Raw genomic sequence first — 27,252 nt, 5'->3', positions numbered from 1 at the left:
TTTAATCCCTGCTGTGCTCCCATCTCCTGCCCATGGCTCAGATCTAAACTGGGGGTAGCACCATTTCACTGTGCTCAGATCTTCACCAGTTTTTGCTCCTCAGCAGACTTTCATCCCAGCGAGGAGGAGGAGGAGGAAAAGGTGGCACAGCCGAGCTGCCAGTGGCTTGGAGTATTTGTGAGAAAAACACACATTTCGGCCAATTTTCCACCAGAACCCTGGTCCCAGTCCAGTGCACGGGGAGAATTTGCTGCCATTTATAAGGCATTTTACAGAGGGACCGTTGGCTCTGACCACGGGCGGGCTGCGAGCAGCCAGGAGGATTCCCAAAAACGGGGGGGGGGGGGGGGGGGGAGGTCCTTGGAAAACGGTGAAGGGCAGGAAAACCCAGAGCATCCCAGCAGCCCCCGACCCAACTCCCTCGGGTGTATGGCACACAGAGCTGCCACCGAGCTCGTGCTCGGGGAGGGGCTGCGGGACACCGGCCAGTAGGCGCCTCCTCGGGCTCTCCCCTGCCCTTCAGACAGCGGGGGCTGCGCAGGGAGGGCCCGGGGGTCGCGGCCCGGGGGCGGCGGCTCCGAGCGCTGCCCGGCTCCTGGCGGCGGGGCCGCGGGGCGGGGCCGGCCTCAGCGCCGCTACGCGTGACGCACTTCCGGCCGGTAAGGGGACGTGTCGGTGCGGACCGCGGTGGGAGCAGCCGCCATGGAGGAGCCCGCGGCGCACAACGGCAGCGCCGCCGGGGCCGCGCCCGGGGCCGGGACCCCCGCCCGCCCGCCCGCCACCCCCGAGGGCATGGCGCTGGCCTACGGCAGCCTCGTCCTCATGGCGCTGCTGCCCATCTTCTTCGGGGCGCTGCGCTCCGTCAGCTGCGCCAAGAGCAAGGTACCCCCGCGGCTCGGGGCAGCCGGGCCTATAGGCCTCGCCTCTCCCTAAGGGTTTCCTTCGGGCGCCCCGTTCCACGGGAGGACCGGCAGCTGCATGTCCCCAGCCCTGGGCCTGGAGACGCAGGGGACGCCGGGGAGAGAGTTGGCTTTCCCCGGGGCTTCTTTAGCCACGTCCTCACCGCCCCGATAAATTCAAGTGCTGCAAAACACAACCGTCCCTTGTCCCTCCTCAAGAGGAGCTGTGTTGGTGGGACTCGCGTGTGGCTTTGCCCCGCGGCACTGGGGCTGGTTCGGGGGTGCTCTCCTGTGGCACAGCCTGCCCTGTCCCGGTACCCCTCCCGCTGTTCTCTGCATCTCACAGCAGGGACTTAAATCCCAACACTTGGGCTGCTGTAGCTCAGGAGGGAGGACTGTTTCACACAGTCTGATCTATTACTATTTTTAAAGTCTCCTTGTATGCCCTTAAGCCTCATATCAGGGGCTTCAGCTGATCTTGAGGGGCTTCTGGCAGCCCAGGTGGTGGGGAGTTGTGAGCAGAGCCCAGCCGTGGTTCAGGGCAGGGGGTTCTCATCTCTCACTCTGCAGTGAGCAGCAGGAATTTGGGTGCCTCTGCACTGCTGGGCACAGCATGGGACAACTGCTGTTCCTGGGATAAGCTGCATAAGGGCTTCTGAGGTGTCCTCGGTCTGTGCTGGCCGCAGGTGTTTGCCTGAGTGAGATTAGATGTCTGAGCAGCAGCCAGCTGGGCCTGGAGCAGGCAGGGGACAGGCAGAAAACAGGCAGCCCTCTGCCTCCTTGGAAACCTGAAGGTCTCCTGTGGGAAATGGCTTGAAAGGGGCTGGTTGAGCTGGTGCATGTCTTGGAAGATGTCTTGGAAGGGGTTTATAAATCTGGGGCTTTTGTGCACGAGAAGTGTCCCAAGAGCAAGGTGAGGGATGAGAAGGTGGCTGGAGAGACGCGTCGTGCGCAGGGTGATCACAGATGGTGGCACAGATGGGGCTGGCTGGGCGTGAGCGGTGAGGGAGCCCAGCTCCCCTCTGGGCAGGGGAGAAAGGAACAACGCCAGCACAGGGTTTTTTTCCTTCTCCGAGAGGAGAAAAGCAGTAAATTGTGGCTGCTCTGGGAAGGACAAGTGCAAGGTTTGTGTTTTCCATGTCAGGCTCTGCCTCTGACACAGGCTCACCTCCAGATACAGCAGGGGCCGGTGGGTGTTTTGTCCCTCTCGAAACCACTGTGGAGCCCTGCGTGTTGTGTCTGTTCACCCCCCTGCTCAGGTGTGAAGTCAGAGCAGGGGCTGATCCATTCCTGTCCTCTCCTTCCCTCCGCAGAACTCCTCAGAGATGCCAGAGACCATTACCAGCCGAGACGCTGCTCGCTTTCCCATTGTTGCCAGTTGCACCCTCCTGGGGCTCTACCTCTTCTTTAAAGTAAGTGAGTGGCACTGGAGCTGGGGCAGGACGTCCTCCTGCCTGGCAGGAGCTCCCATAATGGGTTGACTCTGGTTTTGGCCCTTAGTGTTGGGGCAGAAGGTGTGTAAGGTTGCACAGATTGAGGTCTTTAGTGTCACCACGCAGGAGGACGTCAGTTCTTGCCTGAATTGTCACAGCTTGGGGGAAATCAGAGCCTGTTGGTGCACAGGTTGGTTCTGGAGAGCTGCCGAGGAGCAAATAGCCCTGAGCTCTTCCTGCCTTCGTGAGGCAACCTGACAGGGCACGGGCTGCAGCCAGAGGGTGCCAGGGACTCTGAGGGGCAAATGCTGGTGCCTCTGTGTTGTGCTCCATGCTGTGCTCCTGGAGCCATGTTGGCTGCAAGTCTGGGGGAGCCCCTGTGTGATCAGGTGAAGTCTTTTAGACGTTCAGAGCCCACAGGCAGAGTCAGATGACCTGAGTAGTGGATGGGAGCTCTTAGCAGCATGTGCTTTTGGTGATGTGGAGAAGGTGTCTTGGCCTCAAGCACCTTGGGCTGCCCATGCAGGTCTGGCATGTGGCTGAGCTCCCAGAGGGGTCTGGAGAGCTGTAGGGCTGCAGCACAGAGTGGTCCATGGGCATGGCAAGTTCCAGCTGTGCTGTTTTGGGAGACCTGCAGGTTGCCAGGGTGCTCCTGGCTGTCCAGGAGGTGAGGGTTAAGGTGCAGAGTTGGGAATGGTGCAGTTCAGTCCCTTCTCTGCCAATGGCTGTGTGCCATGTGCTCTCCTATTCCAGCATCCCCCTTCCAGGAGAGCAGGGATGGCCCCAGGATCCCTCCACGCTGGTTTGTAGGTGTGTGATTCAGTAAGGGAGCGTGTATCTTGGAGGGCAGGAGTTTTAATAATGCCCTGTTTAATTAGGGCAGGGGATGCTGCTGCTGCCCTGGGCCTGGGCAGCCCCTGGGAGCAGTGCCTCACTCCCTGCTCTGCGGGGGAAGCTCTGGCCTCCTTTTTGCAGCTCACAGATGCGCAACAGCTCACGGGCCCATTGTGCTTGTTCTTTGAGCACATGGCTATTTCCAACATATTCTCCCTCAGCATGCAGGAATTTGGGTTATTTCAGTTATTCTTCTCATCTCCCTGGAGCACTGACACAGCTGCTGCCAACAGGAGCATGAGGATGGGGAGGATGCTGTGTTAACTAACCCCTGTGTGGTTTTGTCTTGCAGATATTCTCTCAAGAGTACATCAATCTTCTGCTTTCCATGTATTTCTTTGTGCTGGGGATCCTGGCCCTGTCCCACACTATCAGGTACAGCACAAGGATGGGTGTGACTGGCACAGGGCTACCCAAGGCTTCAGTTCATTTTATTGGGAGGGTTTTAGAGCACCATTACCCTGCAGCAGAGCCAGGTTTTTAGGGTATTTGCCCAGCCTCTTAGGGTGTTGTCCCTTGGTGGTGGCAACCAAAGCCCTGGGGGTCCTGGGAAGCCAGCACCCCATACAGCATCACTGGGAGAGCTTGTGGAGGTGTGAGTGGATGCTATGATGGGACAAGGCCAACTCACCCTGAGGAGCTTCAGTGGCTCAGCATCACAGAATCAGAATATCCTGAGTTGGAAGGGACCCACAAGGATCGAATCCAACTTCTGACCCTTCACAGGACAACTCCAGAAATCCCACTGTTTTCTTGAGACTGTTTTCCAAACAGTTCTTGAAATCTGGCAGGCTCAGGGCCATGACCATATCCCTGGGGAGTCTGTAACAGAGCCCAGCCACCCTCTGGGTGAAGAACCTTTTCCTAATATCCAACTTAAACCCCTCTTGCTGCCCTGCAGAGGGGAGAACTCTTCAGCACCCTTATTGGGATGGGTGATAGAGGCAGCTGGAACTCATGGTAACGTCCCTGGCCTCTCGTGGCAGTGCATGGCACAAGGTGTTGAAAGCTCAGGCTGTTTCAGTAACCGAAAAAGTTGAACTGGTTTCCTGTTTCCTGAGCTCTGGGGCGTTGGGGACCAGATGCTTTCCCTAGACTGGTGCTGTGCAAGGGCTTTGCTCTGCTTCTGGCTCTGCAGCAGACCCAGTCAGTGATGGCCCAGCCAGTGCTGGGTACCCAGAGGGTTGCTGGGGTCTGGGGGGGGGTCCTTCTTTCTTGTGGGTGATGCTCCATTTTCTTGCCCTGGAGTATGTGGGGGACTGTCACATACAGCCAGATCAGATCTCTGTGCAGGATGAGTTGCTGTGGCTCCTGCCAGTCCCTGGTGGAGCAGAACCTGGCGTTTCCCCATCTTGGGAGGGGGCATGGGGCCCCCTCAAATGCAGAGGTGCTGGGCAGCACCTCTTGCGGGGTTTCTGTCAAACTGCCCTTCTCTGCACCTCTCGTTTCAGCCCCATGATGAACAGATTCTTCCCTGCAAATTTCCCCAACAAACAGTACCAGCTCCTCTTCACCCAGGGCTCCGGGGAGAGCAAGGAGGGTACGTTGGCTCGCCGGTCTTTCAGGGGAGCCTGAATGTTTTCTGCCTTTACTGTTCTTTTTTTTTTTCTTTATTTTTTGGTCTTATGACTCTCAGCCCATTGAAACAACCTTCTCAAAGACTCGCCTCTTGCTCCCCGCTGAGCTTCCATAGCCAGTGTGAGCCCCGTGTGTCCCTGCAGAGCTGGGCTGGCACTCTGCCTCTGTGCTGCCTCTGGCTGGCAGGGAGACCCCAGAAACACCTCCCAGAGTGCTGTAGGGGGGATGGAGGTATAGCTGTTGTTAAAAGCACAGCCTTTATTTAAGCCCCTTGGAAAGCACAGGTCTGACTGGTTTGTGCTGCCTTATCTGGGCCAGATCTTTGCACTGGCAGAAGATGCTTTTGATAAGTATCCTGCCCTGTAGTAGCTTTACTGGTAAAGGAGTATTTCTGGTGATACCACCACGAGTTAACTGGCACAGGAAGAGGGAGAAGATTTATCTCTCCCTGCCTTAGGCAGTGCCTGAATCCAATTTCCTTATTGACAGCAGGACCTCGGGTGCTGTCCATGTGCAGAGTCTGGCTGAAGGAGAAGGTCTGAGCTTTCCAGGGCCCAGTGCTTGTTCCCAGGCGGTTTGCACATGTGTACCACGGGTACAGTCCTCTTGTTTGGGACGTGAGCACTGAGCTCTGGGCTTCCCAGCTGTGGAATCCTCATCTCAGCCCTGCACGGGAAGGGGAACTGCCCAGCCTGCCCCAAGTCTGACTTCTCTGTTTTCTTGCAGAAATAGTGAATTACGAGTTTGACACCAAGGATCTTGTGTGCCTGGCCTTGAGCAGTGTTGTGGGGGTCTGGTACCTGCTGAGAAAGGTAAATGAGGCACAGCTGGGAACTGGGCTGGATCAGACACGGACCCATTTCCATGCAAGATGGGGATTCCATGTGCAGTGGGACCTAGATCTCTTTTTCCTGTCCTTCTCAGCACTGGATTGCCAACAATCTCTTCGGGCTGGCATTCTCCCTCAACGGGGTGGAGCTGCTGCACCTAAACAATGTCAGCACTGGCTGCATCTTGCTTGGAGGCCTCTTCATCTACGACGTGTTCTGGGTAAGCAGGAGCGTTCCTCAGGCCATTGGTGGAAGCATGTATCTGGCATTCTGCCTTTCTGGAGGCACCATGCTGGCTGGACACACGCTTGCAGTCAGAATTTTCACTTTCTCAGCCCAGAGGGGTGTGGCAGGGTTGATGACAGAATCCACAGTGGCAGAATGTGGCTCATCAAATGTGTTTTATTTTCTCACTCAGAGAGTCCAGGGCTGACAGGGACCTCATCAGGGCTATTGTGGGGTACTTAGTGTGTGTCATCTCCGGTCCTATATTCCCTCCTATGGTCATCCCAATGCCTGACAGCTGTTGGGTGGGCTGGAGGCTGCTCTGGGGCACACTGAGCCTGCTTGTGTGAGCTGTGCCTTGGCTCTCTCATCTGCTGGTTTCGTTAGTGTCCTTCTGTTCTCTTGCACAGAGGACCAGACCTTGGAATGCCTCCAGTCCCTTTTCCTCAGCCAATGCTGCACCCTGACTTTTTCCTTTTGAGGTTTTCCTTATTTGTTGCAGTGTATTTGAGCTGCTTTTTTAGAGGAAAGGGGAGGGGAAGGCCGGAATGCAGTCGTGTGCTCTGCTCCGTGCATGGAGAATGTGACTCCTTGTAATGTCCATATTTCCCAGTCCTTCCTGCTGCCTCCACCTTCTGAATCACCATGTTTCCAAATGTCTGAGAGCGTTGTATACACTGAGGTCTGTCCAGCAGCTCTGCAGCTGCCTGTGTAATCCCTCCATATTTACACCTGGCTACTGTGGGTTGTTTTGTACTTGGCCAGTGCTGCCCCTGTTTCCCAGGCTCGTTAACATTCTGGGCTCTGTGGTTTTTTAGCCTGTGGGCCACTTCCTCCACAGCTCTCAGCTGGAGAGGACTCAGCCTTCTGCCTCAGCACACCTGGTGCCCCAGGCCCTGCTTAGTGTGTGAGCGTCTTCCTGGTGCTTTGGAGACAATGAGTGCACCCCTCTGCTCTCCATTTGCTGGCTGTCTCCCACCTCAGCGTCCCCAAGGATTATAGTATTGCCAGAGACTTACGGAACGGCTGCCTTGAAGTGGAGGCCCTCTTACTGTGCCCTTCTGCAGGAACTGGTCACTTGGATCTTGGCACGGATTTAATCACAGTGAGATCCCAGGAGGGTTTCAAGGAGGAAGGAGATCTCAGTGGGTTGATGCTGTTGCCCGCACATAGTCTTGGGGGTGAATTTGCATGTGGTGTTTTTTTTTCCCCTGATCCCAGTGTGGAGTCCTGTCACTCTGTGACAATGCTCAGAACTTGCTGCACCTTATGGGAGTTAATCTGATGCTTTAAGATTTCCCTTTAATCCAAGGCTCCAGGGTCTTGCTCACCCAGTGCTAACCAGCACCTGGTTTTTGTGCCTGCTGGACTGGAGGCTTGGAGATGGAAAGGAGCAGAGGTCAGGGTGGCTGCCCTCAGTGTTTACAGTCCACCCCCCAAACGCTGCCAGTATTTACAGCTGATAGGGGCGTGCAAGTAAATGACCTCAGAGCACACTGCAGCTGATCTGACACTTGCCCCTGTCCCTGCTGGAAGCTCCCAGGCTGGCACGCTCCACTGGGAGCTCCTGCCCTCCAGCTGGACTTTCCATGGAGCTGACTGATTAAAGCTGAACCGAGGTGCAGGGCTGGGTGGTGGGCAGCAGCTCTGCCATGTGAGTGCTGTCCCCATGCTGCTCTGAGAGCAGGACAGCCATGAAGTGGCCACCTCTTCCAGTGCCGTCATGTGCCTCCTCCCCCGGACAGTGGGCTGGCTTGCAGGGCTCCTGCGCCCACATTTTGTTTTCTGCCACTGAGGCCACTCCTGGCCCGGGGTGAGGCTGTAGCTGAGCATGTGTGTGTTCCTGTGCAGCTGTGGTCACCTTGGGCTCCTCTGTTGTAGGTCTTTGGCACCAATGTGATGGTGACAGTTGCCAAATCATTCGAGGCACCAATAAAACGTGAGTAGATCTTCCCTGTGTGTTGGGGTCTGTTCTGCTGCAGGCCCTGCCCCATGCACCCTCCGCCTCTGGAGATGGCTCGGGCTGGGATGTGTGCAGGAGCATTTCCTGCTAGTGACCCCTCCTCCCTGTCATTAGTCAGCCTCAAGTCAAGGCAGGTCTCTGGAGAGGGATGGTTTGCAGAGCCCTGGTCTGTCTGGGTCACTCTGCACCTTTGGAGTGCACAATTTCACCTTTACAAAGAAGAGTCCAAACCAAATAAACACCACAAAAAAAACCCAAAACAACAACAAAAAAAAAAACACAGAGGCCCTAAGCAGCAGGAGGGGTGAACTGGTGCTGCTGTGGAGCATGCAGTAGTTTGGGTCCTGGGACCCCTTGGTTTCTTGTCCTGGAATTGTCAGAGAAAGAACAAGGGGAGCTACAGGGAAGGAGGGGGCTGAGGGCAGGAACAGGTCCCTTGCCCTGCTTCTTGTCCCTGTTTGCCAGGCCCAGTGGGGCTGGGGTCTACTCAGTGGGGACACTCTCCCTCACTGTGCTTCGCTCTGCCCCTCGCAGTGGTTTTCCCTCAGGACCTGCTGGAGAAGGGGCTGGACGCTGACAACTTCGCCATGCTGGGACTGGGAGACATCGTCATTCCGGGTGAGGACAGAAGAGCGGGGACGGGACTGGGATCTCCTTCGAGGGGGCTGCGGGGAGCTGGGCAGGTGCCTCGCTCTGCCCTTGGCCAGGCGCAGCCCCGCGCGGGTCTCCGATGGGTTGGGAGTCTCCCGGCGGGTCCGGGTGCTGTCCCGGTGCCGCGTGCCACGAGAGGGCACTGTCACCCCGGGCACGGCACCGGCACCGGAGCGCCGCGGGTCCTGCCCTGCCTTCCTCAGCCTGCCCTGCCCCTCCAGGCCCTCGCTGTCCCTTCCCTGCTCCTCTGGCCCCTCGCTGTCCCTTCTCTGTCGCTTCCAGCCCCTCATTGTTTCCTTCTCCCTGCAGGGATCTTCATTGCCTTGCTGCTGCGGTTTGATATCAGGTGAGCAGGCGGCAGGGAAGGGTCTCCGGCAGGTTGGATCTTGCAGCATATTTGAGCTGCTTTTGTAGGGGAAAGAAGAGAAGGGGGAGCCAGGAGCGCAGTCATGTGCTCCCTTCTGGAGCTGGGCATAGGGACTTGGGACCAGGGTGGGTGTAAGGAAAAGCTCTTGGAAGAGGGGGCTGGTTCTGTGGGTATGTCCTGAGCACTGGGGACGAGTGGTTTGAGTTCAGGCATAGGTAGGGCAGGCAGCATAGGAATGGGAATCGGGGCAGCAGCATGTAACAGCCCCAGAGAGCCTCACCAGCTCCCTGAAACCAAGGAGTGGAGGGCAGTGAGAGAAAGCAGTGACAGCGTGGGAAAGAGCTGGGAGTGCTGGCACCTGGGAAGTGCTCGCGTGGATGCAAATCAGTGCCTGGCAGTGCTGGCTGCCTCCAGGTTACCACTGATGTTGGAGGAAGCAGCTCCAGGGAAGCTGCACCTACAGCCAGGCTGCAGCAGTTGCCCCACACCGAAAGGCTCCGGGAAGCAGGGTGCTCTGTGACTGCAGTGGTGTGGCCCCGCTCCCACTGCTCTTGCACAGACCCTCTGGTCTATGCCAGCTCTTCCAGGTGTTGCCACCCACATCCTGCCTGCACCTGCTGGGAATCCCAGTTCTCACAGCCTGCCCTGTGATAAAACAGCAACTGCTGAGAGCCAGGGACAGGCCAGTCTCCACCAAGACAACAGGGCCTTCTCCCTGGGTTTCAGCCCCAGCCCTTCCCAGTTGCCATCCAGCAGCAGGATTGCTTGCATCCTTCCCTTCTCCAGCCCCTCACCTGGGTATTACTGCCTCCAGTCCCACACTGCTCCCACAACACAGGGGGCTGCACAGGCAGAACATTGCTCCCCACACTCCAGCATGGTGGGAGATGGCTGAGAGTACCAGGCCAATTCCATTTCGGCCACTGGCATTCCAGACCTGAGGTCACTGAGCTCTTCCCTTTCCCTACAGCCTGAAGAAGAACACGCACACGTATTTCTACACCAGCTTTGTGGCCTACATCTTTGGGCTGGGCCTCACCATATTCATCATGCACATCTTCAAGCACGCCCAGGTGAGCTCCACCCTGCTGCCTCCTGTGGATGCACATCCAAGTGGGTCAGGCCAGCTTGGCCACGAAGTTCTGCATCCTGACAGGAAAAAGCAGATTTATTCCTCTTCTCTTGGCTTTGGTTTTCCAGTGCCTGCCTGTACCTTTCCCTGTCCAAAGCTCCTGTGCCCAGCTGGAGCAGAGGCCTGTTTGGGGCAAGGCTCCTTGTTGCCAACAACAGCCCCTCAGCCAGGGGCCCTGTGTTTTTTGGCTCTTTGCAGCCTAGCTACCCTGAGCACCCACTGGCTGTGCTGCAGGGGGCCTTGGGAGCCCATACACTGTGGTCTGCACAGGGGCTTCAGTGTGTTCATGGCCCACTGGGACCTCACAGTGAGGACTTTCACTGAATCCCAGAAAGGTTTGGGAAGGGACCTTGGAGACCATCTTGTTCCAACTCCCCTGCCACGGGCAGAGACCCCTTCCACTAGACCAGGCTGCTCCAAGCCCTGTCCAACCTGGCCTTGAACACTTCCCAGGACTGAACAATCCACAGCTTCTCTGGGCTGCCTGTGCCAGGATCTCACCCCGCTCACAGGGAAGAATTTCCTCCTAATACCAATCTGGCTCCATGCTGCTGCAGCTCTGACTTAGGTCTTGAAGCTGCTTTTTGGGGTGTTAACCATCTGTGCAGCTGTGTGACAGACACCATGGGTGCAGAGGAGACAAGGCCATGAGCTCACCTTGCGCTCCTCCCAAGGGGTGATTTGTGGTTTGGTTTAACAGTTGTTTTTCTTCCCCACAGCCTGCGCTGCTGTACCTGGTCCCCGCCTGCATTGGATTCCCACTTCTCGTGGCCTTGGCAAAGGGAGAAGTAACTGAAATGTTCAGGTGAGCCTCAGCTGGGGATGGAGCTGTTTTGCCGGCGGCGCTGGAGCACATGAAGCGTGCAGATGTTCCCACGCCTGGGCACAGCTGGAGGGACGGGTTCATCTGGGCATGCTCTGGGTGTGCGCCGGCACGTGCGTGGGTGGAGGGAGCGGGTCTGTGTTTGTACACGCCGGGCCTGGCTCCAGCCGCCTCCCGGGAGCTGGGTGGGAGCTGTGGTGTGGTACCAGCAGGCAGCACCTGGTATTGCTTTACACCCCAGTGACAGGCTCTTCCCATGTGCTGGCAGGCAGGGGAGGGTGGGACTGCACACCTGGTGTGGAGATACTTGGTCATTGTGTCCCAGGGCCTGTGGGTGGGGAAAAAGTGGAGCCAGAGCTGGCTGTGAGAGCAGCCAAGGCTGGTTTGAGCACATCCCAACATCCCTGCTTGGGCAAAGTCTCCTGGTTTGCAGCAGTCTCCCTGCCCCACAGACTGTGGATACAGAGGAAGGGGGACTGGGCTGTTGTGCTCCAGCTGTTCCCTCAGCCTGTCCAGGCTGTGGGCAGCTCTGGCCTCCTGCCTGGGAGCTGTTTTTCTGTCATGCTTGAGACTTGGTGGTGGCTCAGTACAGTAACGATGGTTGATGCAGAGGAGGGAAGGGAACATCCTAAAGCAGAGCTGTGCACCATCCAGCCTCCCCAGTGCCCCTTCCCCGGGGAGCCTTCCTGAGCTCCCAGCCTGCTCAGAGGGCGCAACGGGAAGCCAGCTGTCCTCCCTCCTCCCTCCCCTCCCCTCCCCTGGGAGATGCAGGTATGCGTGTTCCCAGCGGCTCTCAGCTGGGCCATCCCCAGCCCTGCCGCACCTGCCCCTCCTTTGATGTTTGCTTCTGACGATCGCTGCTGCAGGCACTGAGTGTCCTGGGATCGTCCTTCCTGTGCACCTGGGATCCTGCAGCCGCTCTCCCCAGTGCTGTGACTCACCAGCTGACAGCAGCAGCACCTCCTGCCAGGAAACTGGGGAGAGATGAGCTGTGAGGCTGGGCCCGCTGGGCAGCAAGGAGCACAGGGAGCCTGATAGCCAGGGGCTAGTGCACCCCCCCCACCCCCAGAGCAGTAGCACAAGCTGTTTGAGCAGCAAAATGTTGCCAGGGCAAGGGCAGGATGCTGGAGGGTTGCAAACTTGACAGCCCATGGGGCCAGACCTCCCTTAAAGTGGCTCCAGTTCCAGGCAGAGGAAGTGGGATTCAGAGGGACCGATGCCTGGAGGACAGTGGCTCCCACCACAGGAATCCCACCAGGTGTAGCTCTGCTGTGCTGCTGCACTGCGCCCTGATTCTCCCTGGAGCTGGCAGTTCCTGTGGTCTCTGCCTGCACATGGTGTCTCACAGCAGCGAGGGTCTGCAGGCAGGGTGGGAGTGAGCAGATCCGTGCTGCCGGCCCAGGGAAGGGGTGCTGGTGGAGCAGAGGTGGGTGACACTGGGATCAGCACCATGGCTCTCAGCCTTTCCAAACCTCCCTAGGCTAGGTGGGAAGCTCTGCTCTGCCTCCCTCAGTAGTGGGAACCCATCCTGCCCCTCACACCTGCTGTGGGCACGCTGTCCTTGAGTGGCAGGACAGGGTCTGCTGCATCTCCCTGTCACCTGCCCAGCCCCTGGGCTGCTCCACTACCACCTCCCCACTGCTCAGGCTTGCTCTCCTTTGGTTCTGGCTGCCTGGCTCTGCTCATGCCAGTGGGAGCTGCCTCATCCCTGAGTTTCAGTGCTCATTTTTCCATGCTGCAGCCCTGTCCTGGAGTCTGCAGGCAAGGAGAGGCCAGCGGGTGCCAGCAGGTGAAGGGGGGTGCCAGGCTTCCTGCACAGGGTGGTGCGTTCTCAGTGCTCTCACTCCAAAACTCTTCTGCTTTTTCTCTCTCCCCCCTCTCCTTTCTGTCCTTGTCTTTCCCTTCCTGCTTCCTCTCTCTTCTGCAGCTATGAATCCTCTGCTGAAATCTTGCCACACACACCAAGACTTACCCACTTCCCCACGGTGTCTGGCTCGCCGGCCAGCCTGGCTGATTCCATGCAGCAGAAACTGTCCTGTCCCCGCCGACGCCGGCAGCAGAGCCCTAGTGCCATGTAGCCACTGCCGCTGGGGCCCCTTGTCTGTCGCTCTGGCCAGGTAGGGGCAGGTCCTGGCTCTCCCTGGTTCAAGCTCTCCGTATTTCCAGCTCTCCTCGCTCCATGGGCTGAGGCTGGAGCTGTTGCTGCGCTGCTGTGGGCCAGCTTCTCTCCCATTCTGAGAGAGGAGACTGGGAAGGGCAAGAAGATTTGACATCCCAGCTCTTGTCCTTTCTGCTTGGAGCAACATTGCTGTTTCCTTAGCTAGAGCCCTGGGGCTGCTGCTGGAGGGGGTTTGCAGCCAGAGGAGTGCGACCCCGGGAGGGAACACTGCTGTTGGTCTTGCTGCAGTTCCCCTGTTAACCGGCTCCACTGGCACCATTGCTCAGCCAAGGAAAGCGTGTGCTATCCAGGATATCCAGTAGTGCTCTTGGGAACAAGGACAGACCCTCGGGCACAGTCTGGCCCCTGGCTGGGTCCACCCTATCCTTGGAGATGTCTGAGGGGGATGCATCCCTCATCTCCCTGCCTGGGCTCTGCCCCATGGGGTTTCCTGTGCTGGGGGCTGATGGCTGGAGCCCACCTTGTCCTCAGCAGCAGCAGGGCAGACCCCAAGGCCACAGGCTGGGCTGTCCCCACGTGGCAGAGGGCTCTGTCCCCAGAAGGAGCTGGCCCCACTCATGTCCCTCTTGTCCCCAGCTACGAGGAGAGCTCAACCCCCAAGGAGGTGCCAGGGGCTTCCAAAGAAGAGCCAACAGAAGCCTCCAAGAAGGAGAAGTGACCTTGCCCGTGGGCCATACCCAGTGCTGCTGGGCTGGGGCCCTTCAAGACCCTCTGCAAGTGACAGACGATGAAACAATTGTGCAAGAGCATCGTGTTGTGTGTGTCGGAGCAGCCACCCAGGTGGGGTATCGATGTATGCCGGTTTTTAAATTTTGTATTGTGCATTTGCTTTCTCTCATATTAAACCATGTTGAAGGAAGGAGTGCTGGTGTGGCCGTGCCCCTGCTCAGCTGCTCAGCCGGCACTGGGATTGGCGTCCAGCTCACACACCTTCTCCCAGTGGGGCCGGTGGCCATTGTCTGCCTGTTTCCAAGTGACCAAATGACCGTCCCCTTCCCCCTCCCACTCCTCTGGCACTGGGCCTTCCCCCAGCCTGGCCCCTGCTTTGCGATACCCAGATTTAGGGCTGCAGTCACTGACCTCTGTGTGGGTTTGAGCTGGGATTTGGCCCCAGAGCAGCGTGGCTGAGCAGGGATCAGGATGCAGGAACCCCACAGGGTGGGGACGTGCTCTGCCTCAGCTGCTGGGGTGCTCAGCGAGTTGAGGCTAACCCTCCATGGCCTGGGGGAGAGGGAGTGGGAGGGGTAGGGGTGGGTGACTCCAAACCCAGCCCTGGAGCAGGGTGAGGACAGCATGGATTGTCCCCCTTCCTTGCAGGGAGCCAGGCACCATCCTGCACCCCTTGGGGCTGGGATGGGCAGAGGATGCTGGTGCAGGCATGGGGGCTGGAGGGGCTGCAGGCAGGGGCAGCTCCAGCATCCACCTCGGCTTCCACTGGGACCAGCTGCCCTGTGTCCTGCAACACTGGCAGTGTCCTCCCTACCCCTCCTGGGGGCCCACATGTGGAGGATCCTGCATCCCTCTGGCCATGCCCACTGCCAGAATAAATAGAAAGTGTTTGCTGGCTTGGCAGCTCCTCCACAAAAGCCGTATTGAACCATTATTCCCTGCGCCGGCTGCGAGCACTAAAAGTGGCGCCTCGCGTTCTGCCATCTAATGACCCTTCGCAGGCTCCTACAGATGTTTTCTATGACTTACAGCTCCTTTTCCAACAGCCCTGTCCGCAAAAACAAGAGGGGCCACTTTAATTCCAATTAAATACCTCCAGCTAAGCAAACAGTGTGCAGCAGGGTCTGGGTACAGCACGGCCGCCAGGCCCAGCCCACCGAGTCGCTGAGTCTAGACTCCAGATGTGATTTCACCAGCCTCCAGTGTTCCGTGGAAAAGGACTCTGGCTCTGCCGTGGGGTGCAGGACCCTACCCTGAGTCAGGACCCCACTCCCCATCCTGGTGTGTCCCTTGGTGTGGGGCTGGCACCACATCTTGGGAGGCTCTGCGTCCTCCCTGGCTTCGAGTGGTGGGAGCTGCATCCCTACGCAGCCTCCAGAGGCCCCAAAAGTGCAGGAGCAGGCTGGGGGGTGCACAGGGTACCCCCCGTGCCAGCATCACCCTCCTGTCTCCCTGCTGCCCCGCAGAGCTCAGAGCAGCTCGTGCCTGCTGTAGGTGTGGTGGAAGCGTGGCAGGGAGCTTTCCCAGGGCTGCAGGGAGCGGAAGGCCTGGGAAGGGGAGAGCAGGGTCACCCCTCACCCTGCCTGGCCGATAAGCCAGGGCCGGCCAGGAGGAAGGAAGTGTGTTGGGCCCTGCAAGGAGCCGCCAGTGCAGCCAGCACTTCAGCGCTCCCCGGTTTGCTCGCCTGCTGCACCTGGGCCTGTGGCACCTCCGGTCCCGCCAGGGCCGAGGCCACACGGCTCCACTGTGTCTGGACCGCTGCTGGGCCACCTTCCCCTCTCCGCAGGGTCCCTCCGGCTCCGTGGGGGCTGTGGAAACATGGATGTGCCGACTCCGGCAGGAAACCTCCGTCCACTTAACTGCGCCCAGCTAGGGCAGGGGCCAAAGCTGCCTGTTCTGCTGCCAGCAAATGTGGGGTTTGGGATGATCCTCACTCACCCATGGCACCTCAGGGCAGTGGTGTAGATGCCCGTTGGCCAGGGGAGCTCCTGGGCACACGCCCCTTGTGCCAAACTCCCAGCAGGAATTGCAGTGGGGTGGGATGAGCTGAACTGGGGGTGCCCAGGGTACAAACGCCAGGCAAGGGGAGGGTGGTTTCATGTTTGGGGAGTGCTGGTGCCTGGAGTGAGGTGGGACACACCACACACCAGGGCTGCTTGTCTCTAGAGCCCTGTGGGAGCCTCCTCACTGCAGCAGGGGTGCAGCTAGGTGATGATGGGTGATGGGGTGCTGCAGTTGCACTTCATGCTCCACCATGCAGGGCGGGGGATGCTTTGCTGTGATGGTGGGTGCTGGTGCTGAGAGCCGGGGTCCCGTGTGATGATGGGTACTGGCGGTGGCGCCCGGCCGGCGGCTGCGAGCAGGGAAAGGAAGCAGCCCAAGGCAGCCCCAGCCCCGGCCGGCCGGCGAGGAGGGGCAGGAAGCTGGAATAAATCCCAGGAAGGGCTGCCTGGCTCCAGCTGGTCTGGGCTGCAGCGGATGGAGCTGGGAACGGGAAGGGAGAAGGCGGGAGGGGAATGCGCAGGGGCTTTCTCAGGCCTCGGCCCCGCTCCAGCTGTGCCGGCGGCCCCGGCACATCTGCAACCCTGGCTCAGCACTGTCATGCGGACATGGGGGGGTGGAGGCTCCGTGCAGCCTCAGGGCTGACCTGCGGATGGCACCGGGAGAGGGGATCTGGATGGAGCCCAACCCCAGCCAGGGCCAGGAGCAGCCCAAGTTTGGGGGTCTTGATCACTGGTGGGGGCCCAGCCTGACCTGCGGCGTCTTGTGCCGCCTTCCAGCCCTGCATGCCGGAGTGCGGGGCTGGGTGCTGCCGGTTCTGCAGTGCCGGCCGTACCCCGTCCCCCCATCACAGCAGCACAGGCAGCCCCGCGGCCCCTCGGCGGCCTGGCGCGGCCGTGCCCTGTGTGGTCCCGGCGGGGCGGGGGCGGCCGGGGGCTTTGATGTGCTCGGCTGCCGGGCAACCCCTGCTCAGCGCAAAGCAGCCGCCCCCCGGCTGCCCCCCCGGCCGAGCTGAGCCCCGCCAGCACCATATGGCCGAGGCTGCTGTTACCGCGCCGAGCGCCCCGTTCCCAGAATTGAGATGGAAATGAAGCTCTGTGTTCTGCCGGACAACACTGCTGCGCCGGCCGGCACGCCGTGCCAGGCCAGGACCCCGAGGCGAGCTGTGGCCAAGGCGGTGTCCCGGTGCCACACTGGCAGCCCTGACCCCAGCACCCCATCCCCAGCACTCCAACGTGCCGAGGGATGGGGTGAGAGTGTCCTGCTCTCGGGGGCATCCCACAGGCTGGGGCAAACCGGAGTGGCTGTGCCAGGGCGGCTGTGCCACGTGTGCCATGACACCCACCACGGCCACGCAATCCGTCCCCGTCCCCACGCCGCCCGGGGTGGCCGGTGGCAGGGGCGCGGGGTCCGGATCGTCCTGGCATTGTTGGCGGCGCAGCTGGCGGTGGCGGCGGCCGGCCGGCGGCCCTGAAAGACATTCCTGTGCACAATGTCCCCGGCCTCCCGCCGCGGCCCGGCCACTGCCGCCAGATGGGGGCTAATTAGCAGCTTTGAGAGCCGCGGTGGGAACCGGGCAGCACCGGGCCCTCCGCCGAGCCCTGAATGGAGGGGGCGACCCCAGCGCCGTGCCCACCCTGGGAACCACCACCGCACCGGGCTGGGGGACACAGGGAGGAGGGACAGAGGGAGGGACGGGGGGAACAGAGGGATCCAGTTCCCCCCGGCCAGGCTGGCAGGGTTGGAGTTCATCCATGCTCTCCAGGATTGCTGCCCCCCCTCAGAAGAGGAAGAAGAGGGGAGGCCTTCGGCTCCCTGCATGCTTGGGGACGTGGAGCAGGGTCTGGCCCCCCAGCCCAATCCCATAAAGGGCGGGGAGAGCTGCGCTGGCACTTGGGCACACGCGTTGGTGTGCAAGGCAGGATGTATGTGTGCATGAGAGTGTACACTTGTGTGTGTACCTGTGTGTGCATCCATCCACGTGTGCCTCTGTTGTGTGCGTGTACTTGTGGCTGCGTTTGTGCTCCACAGGTTTGTGTACGTGCGTGAATTCTCCTGTGCACACGTTTGGGTGTGTCCCCCACACATCTGCGTGTGCAAGCACGTCCATGTCCCTGCCTTTGTGTGTGCACACTCACACCCACCCTGCGTGTCTGTGTCGGTACGCACACCGCGTGTCACTGTCCACGCACCCGGGAGTGTCTGAGGCTGCAGCTTTGCCTGCTCCCTCCCTTCCCTCACCATTTCGTGCTGCTCGGGGTATGCCAGGGTCTCGCCCGGGGGCCCTCCCGGGGCGCTGCCTGCCCTCCCCGCAGGTGCGGGGTAATTAGCAGTAACGCTAATTACAGCCCGGACCAGAAACCCTTCGGGGCAAGGACCGGCTGTCTCGCACGGCGGCGGGACCTCCTCCGGTTTCCCCCGCGGCAGGACCGTGCTCGCAGCCCACTCTCCGCGCCGCCCCACGCACCCAGCACTCGACCCCTCTGCCCGCCCCTCGAGTGGACCCGAACCTGGCGACCCCGGCCCCGGCAGCCGCCACCTTCGGAGGTTTGAGCTCCGGGGAACGGGGAACACGGAACTTGGGGCGGGGGGCGCGGCGCACGGGCTGCTCCCTGTGGGGATGCCCGTGTGCCTGTGCCCCCGTGGTGCCCCGGTGCCCCCGTGAGGGTGCAGGTGTCCCCCTGGGGGTCCCTGTGCCTCCTGTAAGGTCCCGGTGCCCCCGTATCCACGTGAGGATGCCGGTGTCTCCGTGGGAGTGCCGGTGTCCCCGCGGGGGTCGCGCTGTCTCTGTGGGGGTCCCGGTGCCCCCCGTAGGGGCTGCAGGTGTGTGTCCCCCGCCCCGCCCCCGTCGCCATGGGCACCGCCCGCCCGGCGCCGCGCTGACAGCGCGCGGGGTTTTATGAATGGGTGACGTCACGGCCCTGGCGTCTCACGGTCTGAGCCGCGGCGGAGGCGGGAGGGGCGCGGGGAGTGCGGGGGGGGCCCGAGCGCCCGGAGGGGCACCGGGGTCCTGAGGGGGCAAGGGGCGAGCGGGACTGCGGGGAGCCCGACACCGGGAGCCCGAGGGGCGAGCACCCGCCTTAATGGCGGGGCAGGGTGGGTGCTCCGCACCCCTGTAGCCTGCGCCGCGCCGGTGTCCCCGCCTCGCAGCCCAAGCCCGTCACGGCTCTCTCCTCGCCATTGCCCCTTTAAGACGCTGCCCTTCGGGGCGCATGAATGGGGCGGGCGGGGCCGTGCCCGCCCCTCCTGCGCTGCCGTTGGCCGGGGCTGCCCCGCGGCCCCGCCCGCCCGTGGCCGCCGCTCTATAAGTGGCGCGGCGGGGAGCGCGCTCCTTGTCCGCCCGCAGCGCGCCCGTCCTGCCCGCCGCGCTCGCAGCCCCTCGCCATGAAGGTCGCCGCTGTCGCCTCTTCGCCGCTGCCCGCGGGCGCCGGCGGCCCGCTGAAGGCGGTGCGGCCAGGGGAGGCCGCCCGCTGCGGGCCGGGCCCTGGGGTGTCCCCGGGGGCGGCCGAGCAGGCAGCCGCCGCGTTGCTGTACGATATGAAGGGCTGCTACTCGCGGCTACGGGCACTGGTGCCGACGCTGCCGCGGCACCGGCGAGTCTCCAAGGTGGAGCTGCTGCAGCACGTTATCGACTACATCTGGGACCTGCAGCTGGAGCTGCAGTGCGGCCCCCCCCGCCCCGCTGCCGCTGGGGACTCCCCCGAGGTGAGTGCGGACCCCACGGCACCGGCTCAGGCCCGCGCTCCTGACGGGCAGCACCGGCGTTCCCTGGAATCTCCTTCCCCCGATCTGCACCGCGCCCTCTCCTTCCCGGGGATGTCCCTTCCTCCTGCCCCCTTTCCGTCCCCGTCCTCTCCGGCACCCTCCTGGCAAGTCTTGACCGGCCGTTTCGTGTCCCTTTCCCGCAGGCTCCGTGCATTCCCGCTGCCGATCGGATCCTCTGCCGCTGAGACCTCTCTGGACCCTCCACGGACGTCATCCCCGGGATTCCGGTCCCATCACGGACATCGTCCCCAGGACCCCGGCCCTGAGCACCGCGGCTCACCTGCATCCCTGGCTCCCTGGCGGGGCTGCCCTGGGGGTCCCCCGCAGCCTGGGCAGGGGGTGCTGTGGGCCGTATCCTTCCTTCTCAGATTGCTGAGAGCATTCCCCGTATTGTATATTACAATGATGCTGGAGAATATTGTTCTACAATAGCTGGAGTTTTGTTATTAAACAAGCCCTGATGACCACACGTGCCTTTTCTTCCTGCCCCTCACACCCCTTCCCCCGGGTTTTGGGTGTGTTTAGACCCGGGGATATGTGCCACATCAAACGGGGGGGAGCTTGTGCAAACCGCTGTGGGCTGGGTGGGTGTGTGTGGGGAAACAGGGTCTGGGACCCTGTGGTGGTGCTGGGGAAGGGGTCTCTCACAGGCTGGTCCTAATTCCCCCTGTGCCCCAGTATTGTGTCCCAGCATTGCCCCTGCAGAGCCTCTCCCAGTGGTTCTCTCATATCTCGCTCCCTCCTTCACTCCGTGGGCTCAGACGTGGGGGTGTTGAGGAGCAGACACAGGAGGAAAGATTGTTTGCACCCCATGGTGTGTGGTGGGATAATGCAGCAGCACTGGGATGTATCTTCCCTTGATCAGCACCTTGATGGGATGATGGCACAGAGGGGACAGTGCTATGAGCCGGGTGTGGGGCTCTGTGCCCAGATGGGAGCGTGGTTTCCCCATCTCCTTGGACAGTGGTGTGTTTGCAGCCTGGGATTGCCTTCACTCCCCTTCCCAGCTGGGCCACTTGCACCCAGCAGCCTTCCCGAGGCTCCCACAGTTGTTGCTGTGTCAGGACTGGGGAATTGCAGGGGTGATGCTGCAGGGATCAGTCCCTTTACAGGGGAGAGCAGATGCAAGTCCTGGGGTGCTTCTCTCTGTGGCCCCGCCCCTGTGGTTCCTGCTCTTCCTGGTGCAACCCCTGCCTGTGGGGACAGAGAACCTCTTGGGACAAGGAAATTGCATCAGAGGTTGTGCAACCCCGAGGGCTGGGGGTGCCCCGGGCAGCTGACCTGAGCTTCCCTGTGACTCACAAACACCCCAAGGACCACACAGCCTCCTGTTCCAGACCTGTTCAGACCTTCCTACGGGCCTGGCAGGGGAAAACTGGGGTGTCTGGAGGGGCTCTTGTTGCTCTAGTGGGACCCTTTAGACCCTTTAGGTCAAGGGCTTTGGGGCTGGAAGGTGTTGACCAGCCCTGGGCACAGGTGTGTGCATGTGCAAGCCTCTGCACACCCTGTGTGTGTGTTTGCACGGTCACAGCTGCGAGTGTGTCCATGTCCGTGCCCACTCGTGCTTTCCCAGCCCAGCAGATCCCCTGGCAGGGCCTGTGTAGGGGACTTGGGCTATCAAGGCACTGCCTCGCCTGTCCCCCCCTGTCCTGCCTTTGACATAACAGCAGGGGACACGTGGCGGGGCCGGGGGCTCTGGGTCTCTGTGGCTGAACTTTTCCCTCATTGGATGGGTCTCCTCCATCGCTCCCCAGGTCCTCTATCACCCTCACCCGTGCCCCCTCCATCGCCCGCCTCCCTCCCAGTCCCGTAGCGCGGCGCGGACGGGGCGGTGGGTCCCTCTCCCGGTGCCCGCTCGCACTGCATGGCCCGGGCCGGCCTCCTGGAGTAGCCTGGAAGGTCCCGGGACTGGGGGCTCTGCTGGGGCCGGCGCAGGAGGCGCTGGGGCTCTTCCCGTGCCGGGTTCCCAGGTGCCGTCCTTACCTGTTCATTGCCGCTTGATGTGGAAGCTCAAGCTGGAGCTGTGGGGAGAGGGGCTCCGTGTGTGACCATGTGTGTCCCCACGTCTCTGCCTGACCCCTGTCCAAGCCCTGTGTGCCCCGCGACCGAGCCCTCGCGATGCAGCCCTGGCCGTCATCGCCTCCTCAGAGGACGCGGGGTGGCCACGACCGGGTTCCTGGCACAGGAGAGCTGGGGAAGGGGCTGATGGAGCCAGTCCAGGCTTGCAGCAAGGCTGGCAGGGCTGAGCCGCCTGCACGTGTCGGGATGCCGGATGCGGCAGCACCAGGATGCACCGGAGAGCCCCAGGGAGCGCCCAGCCCGCGGGCACCTGCGCCCCAACCGGTCCCTCGGTGTTTTCATGGGACCTGATTCATCCCGGAAGGGATTAGAGACGGGGGAAATGGGTGACGTTGTGGTCTGACCAAGACCCGGGATGGACACTGGCGTCAGAGCTGATCCCTGGTGTTCGCTGCCACGTACGGTCCCAGGGACACGGAGGAGCTGGAACCCATGGCAGGACCTGCGGCCCCCGCGGTGTGGGGCACCGCACCCGCCTGTCACGGTGAGTGCTGGTGCAGGGCGGAGGCACCCTGGGATAGAGGGGCTGGGGGTCAGGGTCAGTGCTGGCCTTTGGGTCACTGCTGGGGGCTCTGGCCACCACTGCAGTCATGGTTGGTGGCACTGGGGGTCCCAGGCCAGTGGGCAGCTGCTCTCAAGGGCTCCGTAAGGTACATTATGTGGGGCTGTGGTCCCTCTGGTGAGGTTGCCCGTGGGCTCTATTTGCCTCTGTGGTGCTGGGATGAGGCCCTGCCTATCCTAAAGGTACCTCTGAGTCTGCCAGGCTGGATCCAGGAGGGCAGCTGGACCCCTGTCACCCATAGCCCATGGCACTGGAGGGGCTCACCCTGGCTAGGGGATAGTCCCACCGACGGCGGGTTTGGCAGTGCAGGTAGCTCCTCACGGACAGCTGGGATTTTTTGGAGGGGATTGCACAATTCTGCTCTCACTCTGACTGTCCCAATATTTTCACCACTTCCCTGGGAGCTGCCTCCGCACCCCAGACACCCTGACCCCACTGAAATTTAGGTAACCCTACACAGGGTTCCCAGAGCCCTTCCCAAAGTGGGAATAGCTGCTGTCCCCTGTCACAAATGGGTTGAGCCCTGTTAGCCCTGGCGGAGTCCCCCTGCCCCAGGACCAGCTCATTGTGTCCCCCACTGCTCCACTGCTCCCAGGCAGGGCACCGCTGAAGCTCTTTGTGACCTTGGCCTGGCCGGGTCTCCGTGTGTCCCCACATGCTGGTCCTGTGCCCCTGTGGGGAGCCCTGGCTGGTATCCTGGCTCGTGTGCACCCCCACTGTGGGGGGCTGGCAGGGGGTGGCGTGGGACCCTGCATTCCCCCGCTCCCACGAGTGCGGAACAACGGGGGATCCGGCTTCCCCTTTGAGTCATGCGTTGGGCAAGGCTGGGCTTTCAGTGGCCAGAGCACTGTGGTGTCCCCATGTGTGCTGATGTCACCCGGGGCTCCCTGTCCCCAATATAAGTCCTGGCTGTGCTGGTGCACAGGGAGGGGGTCTCTGCACCAGCTGCGTGTCCCCCAGACATGTCCTCTGCTCCAGCCTCCAGGTACCAGGACCAGCCTCGAGGTACTGCGTGGCTCTGCCTCCTGCTCCTGCTGCCCGTCTGTGTCTCTGCCACCATCACCAGCCCCAGCACCAATCCTGGCATCAAGGCCTGGCTGACCCAGAGGACACTGGAGTTCGGTGAATCTGTGCTCCTGACTAGGCAGGGGTGGGGGGGACCAGTGGGGGATGATGCCCAGACTGCTAAGGATGGGGAGTGAAGGGGACCAGTGGGCACCCCCAGGAATGATGCCAAGTCTGCCAGGAATGGGGGATGGAAGGACCACCCTGGACCTGGCTGCTCACTCCCCTAACACCCCAGGTACCCCATTCCCTTCCTTGGTGTCACCCCAAATTCCCACTTTGCCCCAGGCCGGCGCTTTGGGCTGGAGCTGCTCCAGTCGATGCTGCAGAAGGAGCATGAACTGAACCTGACAGGTTCCTACAACACCCCACTCCTGGGGACTCTCACCTACGCTGTGCCACGGTAAGAGCCACCTGTGGCGTCCCTGTCTCTGTCCCCATCCCTGTCCCAGCCACAGCCGCGAGTGCAACTTGCCTGTGTTGTGCAGGATTCACATCCATGAACTGCAGATGAATGAATCCGCACTGGACTTTGCCGAGGATGTGGGGGTGAGGCTGACGGTGCAGCGCGCCCGGATCCAGCTCAGCGCCGACTGGGCAGCCCAGATGGGCGCTGTGTGAGTCCTCATGGAGACAGGGACAGGGACTCAGGGCGGCTCAATGTCACCGCTGTCCCTGTGCTCATCCACTCTGTCCCCAGCCAGGACAGCGGCTCTGTGGAGCTCCGCATGCAGGACCTGGCCATGGCAGCGGTGTTGGGTGTGAGTGAGGACGGCAGCGGCCACCCCACGGTTTGGACCACTGGCTGTTACACCCAGGGCACCGACCTGCACATGGAGTTTCACCACGGATACAGGTGATGCCAAGCCCCCTGCTTGGTCCTGTCCCTGGCATGCAAGGATTACTGGTGCCCCAGCCAGAGTGGTGGGCTGGGGGAGGCTGGGTGGGTGCCATGAGGTGATCTGAGCACCCCACTCTGCCCTGCAGCTGGCTCTACAACCTGCTGGCACCACTGCTCCAAAGAACCCTGCGGCAGCAGCTCAACAAGCAGGTGGGTGCTTGGCGCCTGTGCTCTGGGGTGTCCCTGTCCTCCCCACAGCCCAGTGAGGCTTGGAGACCCTCATCCCTTGGCTTGCTGACACCCTGCTCTGCTTCCAGCTCTGCCTTGTGCTCCACAGAGGCGTTGACAGGCTGGATGCTGTCCTGAAGCACATGAAAGGTGGGTGAGGGGACCCCAGGACTAGGGAAGGGCAGGGTGGTCCTGGGGGACTGTGGACAGGACTGGTGCCCAGCAGGGTCTGCATGACCCCACTGTGGGGCCGGATCCTGACAGAGCCCGGCTGTGGGAGGGGCTGGAGAAGCAAGGACAGGATAGTGATGCTGCAGGGAAGCTCCACCCCATCGGGCAGCCTGGTGGTCTGACTTCTCCTGACCACCCCTGTGTCCCTGCAGTGTCCACCCAGCTGGACACCTTTGCCGCCATTGACCACTCCCTGCTGGGACCGCCCACCATCACAGAGGAGTATGGGGACATTGCCCTCAAGGTAATGTCATCCTGGGCACCCCTGGGCCAGATTTGGGAACAGGGGAGCCTGGCTGATCCTCACATCCATCTGTGCATCTTTGCAGGGAGAGATCTTCAGGGTGGGCACGTACCAGCAGAGACCCCCAGCACTGCCCGTAGCGCTGCCTGTGGCATTACCCATGGCACTGCCCGTGGCTTTGCCCACTCCCCTGCCCAAGACACTGCCCATGGCACAAGAGCCCATGCTGCTGTTGGCCGTCACCGAGTTCGTCGCCAACTCAGCCGCCTTCACGTACTTCACAGCCGGGGCCCTGCACAGGAACATCTCCAGTGGCAGGGTAGGGATGCTGGAGGGCAGAGCTGTCCCCACTGGGGTCCCACTGGGGTGTCCCCGTGCTCACCCCTGCTCAGCCCCAGCACCCTGATCCCTCCCTCCCTTCCAGGTTCCGCGGCAGTTCCCGCTCCAGCTGAAGACCAAGAGCATGGAGATCTTCTCCCCCCAGGTGAATGGGATGGAACACAGGGAGAAGGGGACAGAGAAAGGACACGGAGTAGGACAGGATGCAGGTGGGATGGGACACAAGATGGGATTGCAGGAGGAACAGAAGATGTAATGGGATGCTGGAGGGTGGAACATATATAAAATGATGCAGGAGGGATGGGATGGGGGATGTGGCACAGGAGGGATGGAATGCAGGAGAGAAAGGTCACAGGTGGGATGGGACATAGGATAACACTGAGGTCAAATGGGATGCATGAGGGACAGGACAGGGAATGGGGTGCAGTGGAAATGGGATGTGTTGAGGGCAGTATGGGATGCAGACAGAATAGGATACAGGCAGGACAAGGACACAGGCAGGGCAGTGATGCACATGGGACCTGGGCAATGGTGGGGATCAGATGGCTCTGTGCCATCCCTGCCCTGTCCCTCCCAGCTGCAGGAACGCTATCCAGACCAGCCCATGGAGCTGCACCTCTGGGCCCGCCGGCAGCCCCTGCTCTCCTTCCGTCCTGATGCCCTGCACGGGACCCTCTTCAGCTCTGCCGAGGCCTTCGTGGTGCTGCCCAATGCCACCCGTGTCCCTGCCTTTCTGCTGAACATCGTGAGTGGCTGCTGCTGCCACGGCTCAGGGAGCCAGGGGACTCCAAAGGGCTTGACTGGGGCTGGTGTGCCTGTCCTCCTGGCTGGGGCCATGCTGGGGGATACTGGGACCAGCTGGGCGATGCGAGGTTGCAGGCACTGCCCTGGTCTCTCCAACATCTCTTCTTGCTGCAGGATGCCAACGTGACGGGGAAGCCGACAATCAGCAGGAACAGGCTCGCGGGCACTGTGAAACTGACAGGGTTAGTGCCCGACCCTGAGCTGGGTCTGAGCTCCCCTGGGACATACCTGCAGAGCTCCCCATTCCCCACCTCTGTCCTTTTGCCTCTCTGAGTCCCGTATTGCTTGCTCAGACCCCATTCTGCCCCCGGTTTGTATCTGTGCCAGCTGCCCTAGCAGTAGGGCCTCACCTGGACCAGCTCTGCTGGGGTCCTGGTCCCACCATGGAGCTCCGCCTGTCCCTACCCTGGGACGGGACAATTCCCATCCCTGTGCCTGGCTCTGACCCTGATCTTGTCCTCCAGGCTCCATGTGACACAGGTGGCATCAAACGTGGGCCCAGTGGAGGTGAGTGGCTGTGCCAGGGAAGCCAAGGGGAGCCTTGGATTCCACATCACCTTGGGAACAGGGTCTGGGGAGAATCTGGGATGGTGTGGAGCCCATGCATGGCACATCTGGCGGGGAGCTGAGCCCTGCCTGCACCATGGACCCCTCTGCCTGCTCTGTGCTGGGCTCAGACCCTGCCTGTCCCACAGGTGAAACGTCTGGAGACCCTGCTGAAGTTTGGGCTGTGGCTTTTTGGGGTGCCCCAGGCAAACAGTAAGTGCTGTCCCCATCCTGTCCCCACCCCTTCACAGCTGCACCAGGGCCACCCCCTGCTATGACTTTTGTCTCCCCACAGAGTGGCTCAAGGCTGGCATCCCCCTGCCCCTCCCACATGGCCTCAGCCTGCTCAGACCCCAGATCTCGCTGCAGCAGGTGGGTGCCACCACTGTCCCCTTACCCCCGTGTCCCCCATGTGCTCCATATCCCCCCTCTCACCCTGCCTCCCTACAGGGCTTCGTGCTCATCACCACGGATCTGCAGTACGAGCCATGAGACCACCGGCCTCGTGGGAACCCACCGGCCCCCCGCCAGCCGTGTCCCTGTCACCATCCCGATGCCATCGTGTCCCCGTGGCCGGCAGAGCCGCCCACTCCTGGGACCCGCAGACCCCCCACCCTCGGCAGGGATTAAAGCGGGAACATAGCTCAGCCCGGTCTGTTGTGGGGTGTCTTGGGGAGCCCCCTCAGCCGCGTCTCCCAGGAAGGGTCCCATTCTCTTCTCCTCGATGAGGCATCGCTGTGTCCCCGGCTGCGAGGGGCTCTGGCTGTGCCGTGGGGTCCGTCCCGTGGGGGGGGGGGGCTCAGGGCGGCTGGGGACGGGGCTAGTGGCCCTCGGGGACTGGGGTTCCCCCGCGTCCTCGCGGTTATGTTGGTCATGAGGGTCCCTCTGCTCCCGCTCCCCGCAG

General features: G+C 61.5%; 3 protein-coding genes across 4 annotated transcripts; all 3 read left to right on the top strand.

The window, feature by feature from the left end:
* The first annotated feature begins 687 nt into the window (after positions 1-687).
* HM13 (histocompatibility minor 13) lies at positions 688-13,836 on the top strand. Of its 2 annotated transcripts, none has more exons than XM_069034209.1 (12): positions 688-882; positions 2,213-2,311; positions 3,519-3,601; positions 4,678-4,766; positions 5,531-5,616; positions 5,729-5,854; positions 7,741-7,798; positions 8,357-8,440; positions 8,783-8,819; positions 9,811-9,913; positions 10,692-10,777; positions 13,551-13,836. In XM_069034209.1, exons 1-12 carry the CDS (start codon positions 703-705, stop codon positions 13,630-13,632), a joined length of 1,113 nt encoding a protein of 370 aa, XP_068890310.1. In that variant the 5' UTR covers positions 688-702; the 3' UTR covers positions 13,633-13,836. The 2 variants fall into 2 exon arrangements, with proteins under 2 accessions (XP_068890310.1, XP_068890309.1); XM_069034208.1 differs by lacking the exon at positions 13,551-13,836 and adding an exon at positions 12,723-12,933.
* A 5,130-nt stretch (positions 13,837-18,966) lies between these two features.
* On the top strand, positions 18,967-19,876 carry ID1 (inhibitor of DNA binding 1). The gene is made up of 2 exons (XM_069034052.1): positions 18,967-19,349; positions 19,553-19,876. Exons 1-2 carry the CDS (start codon positions 19,029-19,031, stop codon positions 19,592-19,594), a joined length of 363 nt encoding a protein of 120 aa, XP_068890153.1. The 5' UTR covers positions 18,967-19,028; the 3' UTR covers positions 19,595-19,876.
* Positions 19,877-21,920: 2,044 nt separating this feature from the next.
* LOC138121144 (bactericidal permeability-increasing protein-like) lies at positions 21,921-26,850 on the top strand. Its single transcript, XM_069034383.1, has 16 exons — positions 21,921-21,972; positions 23,029-23,172; positions 23,404-23,518; positions 23,604-23,732; positions 23,816-23,971; positions 24,103-24,166; positions 24,274-24,334; positions 24,568-24,659; positions 24,745-24,978; positions 25,084-25,143; positions 25,576-25,743; positions 25,917-25,984; positions 26,267-26,309; positions 26,498-26,561; positions 26,644-26,720; positions 26,799-26,850. The coding sequence occupies exons 1-16, from the start codon at positions 21,921-21,923 to the stop codon at positions 26,838-26,840; spliced, it is 1,569 nt and encodes a 522-aa protein (XP_068890484.1). The 3' UTR covers positions 26,841-26,850.
* Positions 26,851-27,252: the final 402 nt, after the last annotated feature.

Source organism: Aphelocoma coerulescens, chromosome 20 (assembly GCF_041296385.1).
Source record: "Aphelocoma coerulescens isolate FSJ_1873_10779 chromosome 20, UR_Acoe_1.0, whole genome shotgun sequence".
Classification (NCBI taxonomy): Eukaryota; Metazoa; Chordata; class Aves; order Passeriformes; family Corvidae; genus Aphelocoma; species Aphelocoma coerulescens.
This window is presented reverse-complemented; position numbering and strand designations above follow the sequence as displayed.

Coding starts and splice junctions, on each gene's coding strand:
- HM13 (XM_069034208.1), top strand. CDS start 703: ATGGAGGAGCCCGCGGCGCACAACGGCAGCGCCGCCGGGGCCGCGCCC. Junction 3,602..4,677: donor GCCCTGTCCCACACTATCAG/GTACAGCACAAG, acceptor CTCTCGTTTCAG/CCCCATGATGAACAGATTCT. Junction 7,799..8,356: donor ATTCGAGGCACCAATAAAAC/GTGAGTAGATCT, acceptor TGCCCCTCGCAG/TGGTTTTCCCTCAGGACCTG.
- ID1 (XM_069034052.1), top strand. CDS start 19,029: ATGAAGGTCGCCGCTGTCGCCTCTTCGCCGCTGCCCGCGGGCGCCGGC. Junction 19,350..19,552: donor CCGCTGGGGACTCCCCCGAG/GTGAGTGCGGAC, acceptor CCTTTCCCGCAG/GCTCCGTGCATTCCCGCTGC.
- LOC138121144 (XM_069034383.1), top strand. CDS start 21,921: ATGGCAGGACCTGCGGCCCCCGCGGTGTGGGGCACCGCACCCGCCTGT. Junction 24,335..24,567: donor TGTCCTGAAGCACATGAAAG/GTGGGTGAGGGG, acceptor GTGTCCCTGCAG/TGTCCACCCAGCTGGACACC. Junction 25,144..25,575: donor TGGAGATCTTCTCCCCCCAG/GTGAATGGGATG, acceptor TGTCCCTCCCAG/CTGCAGGAACGCTATCCAGA.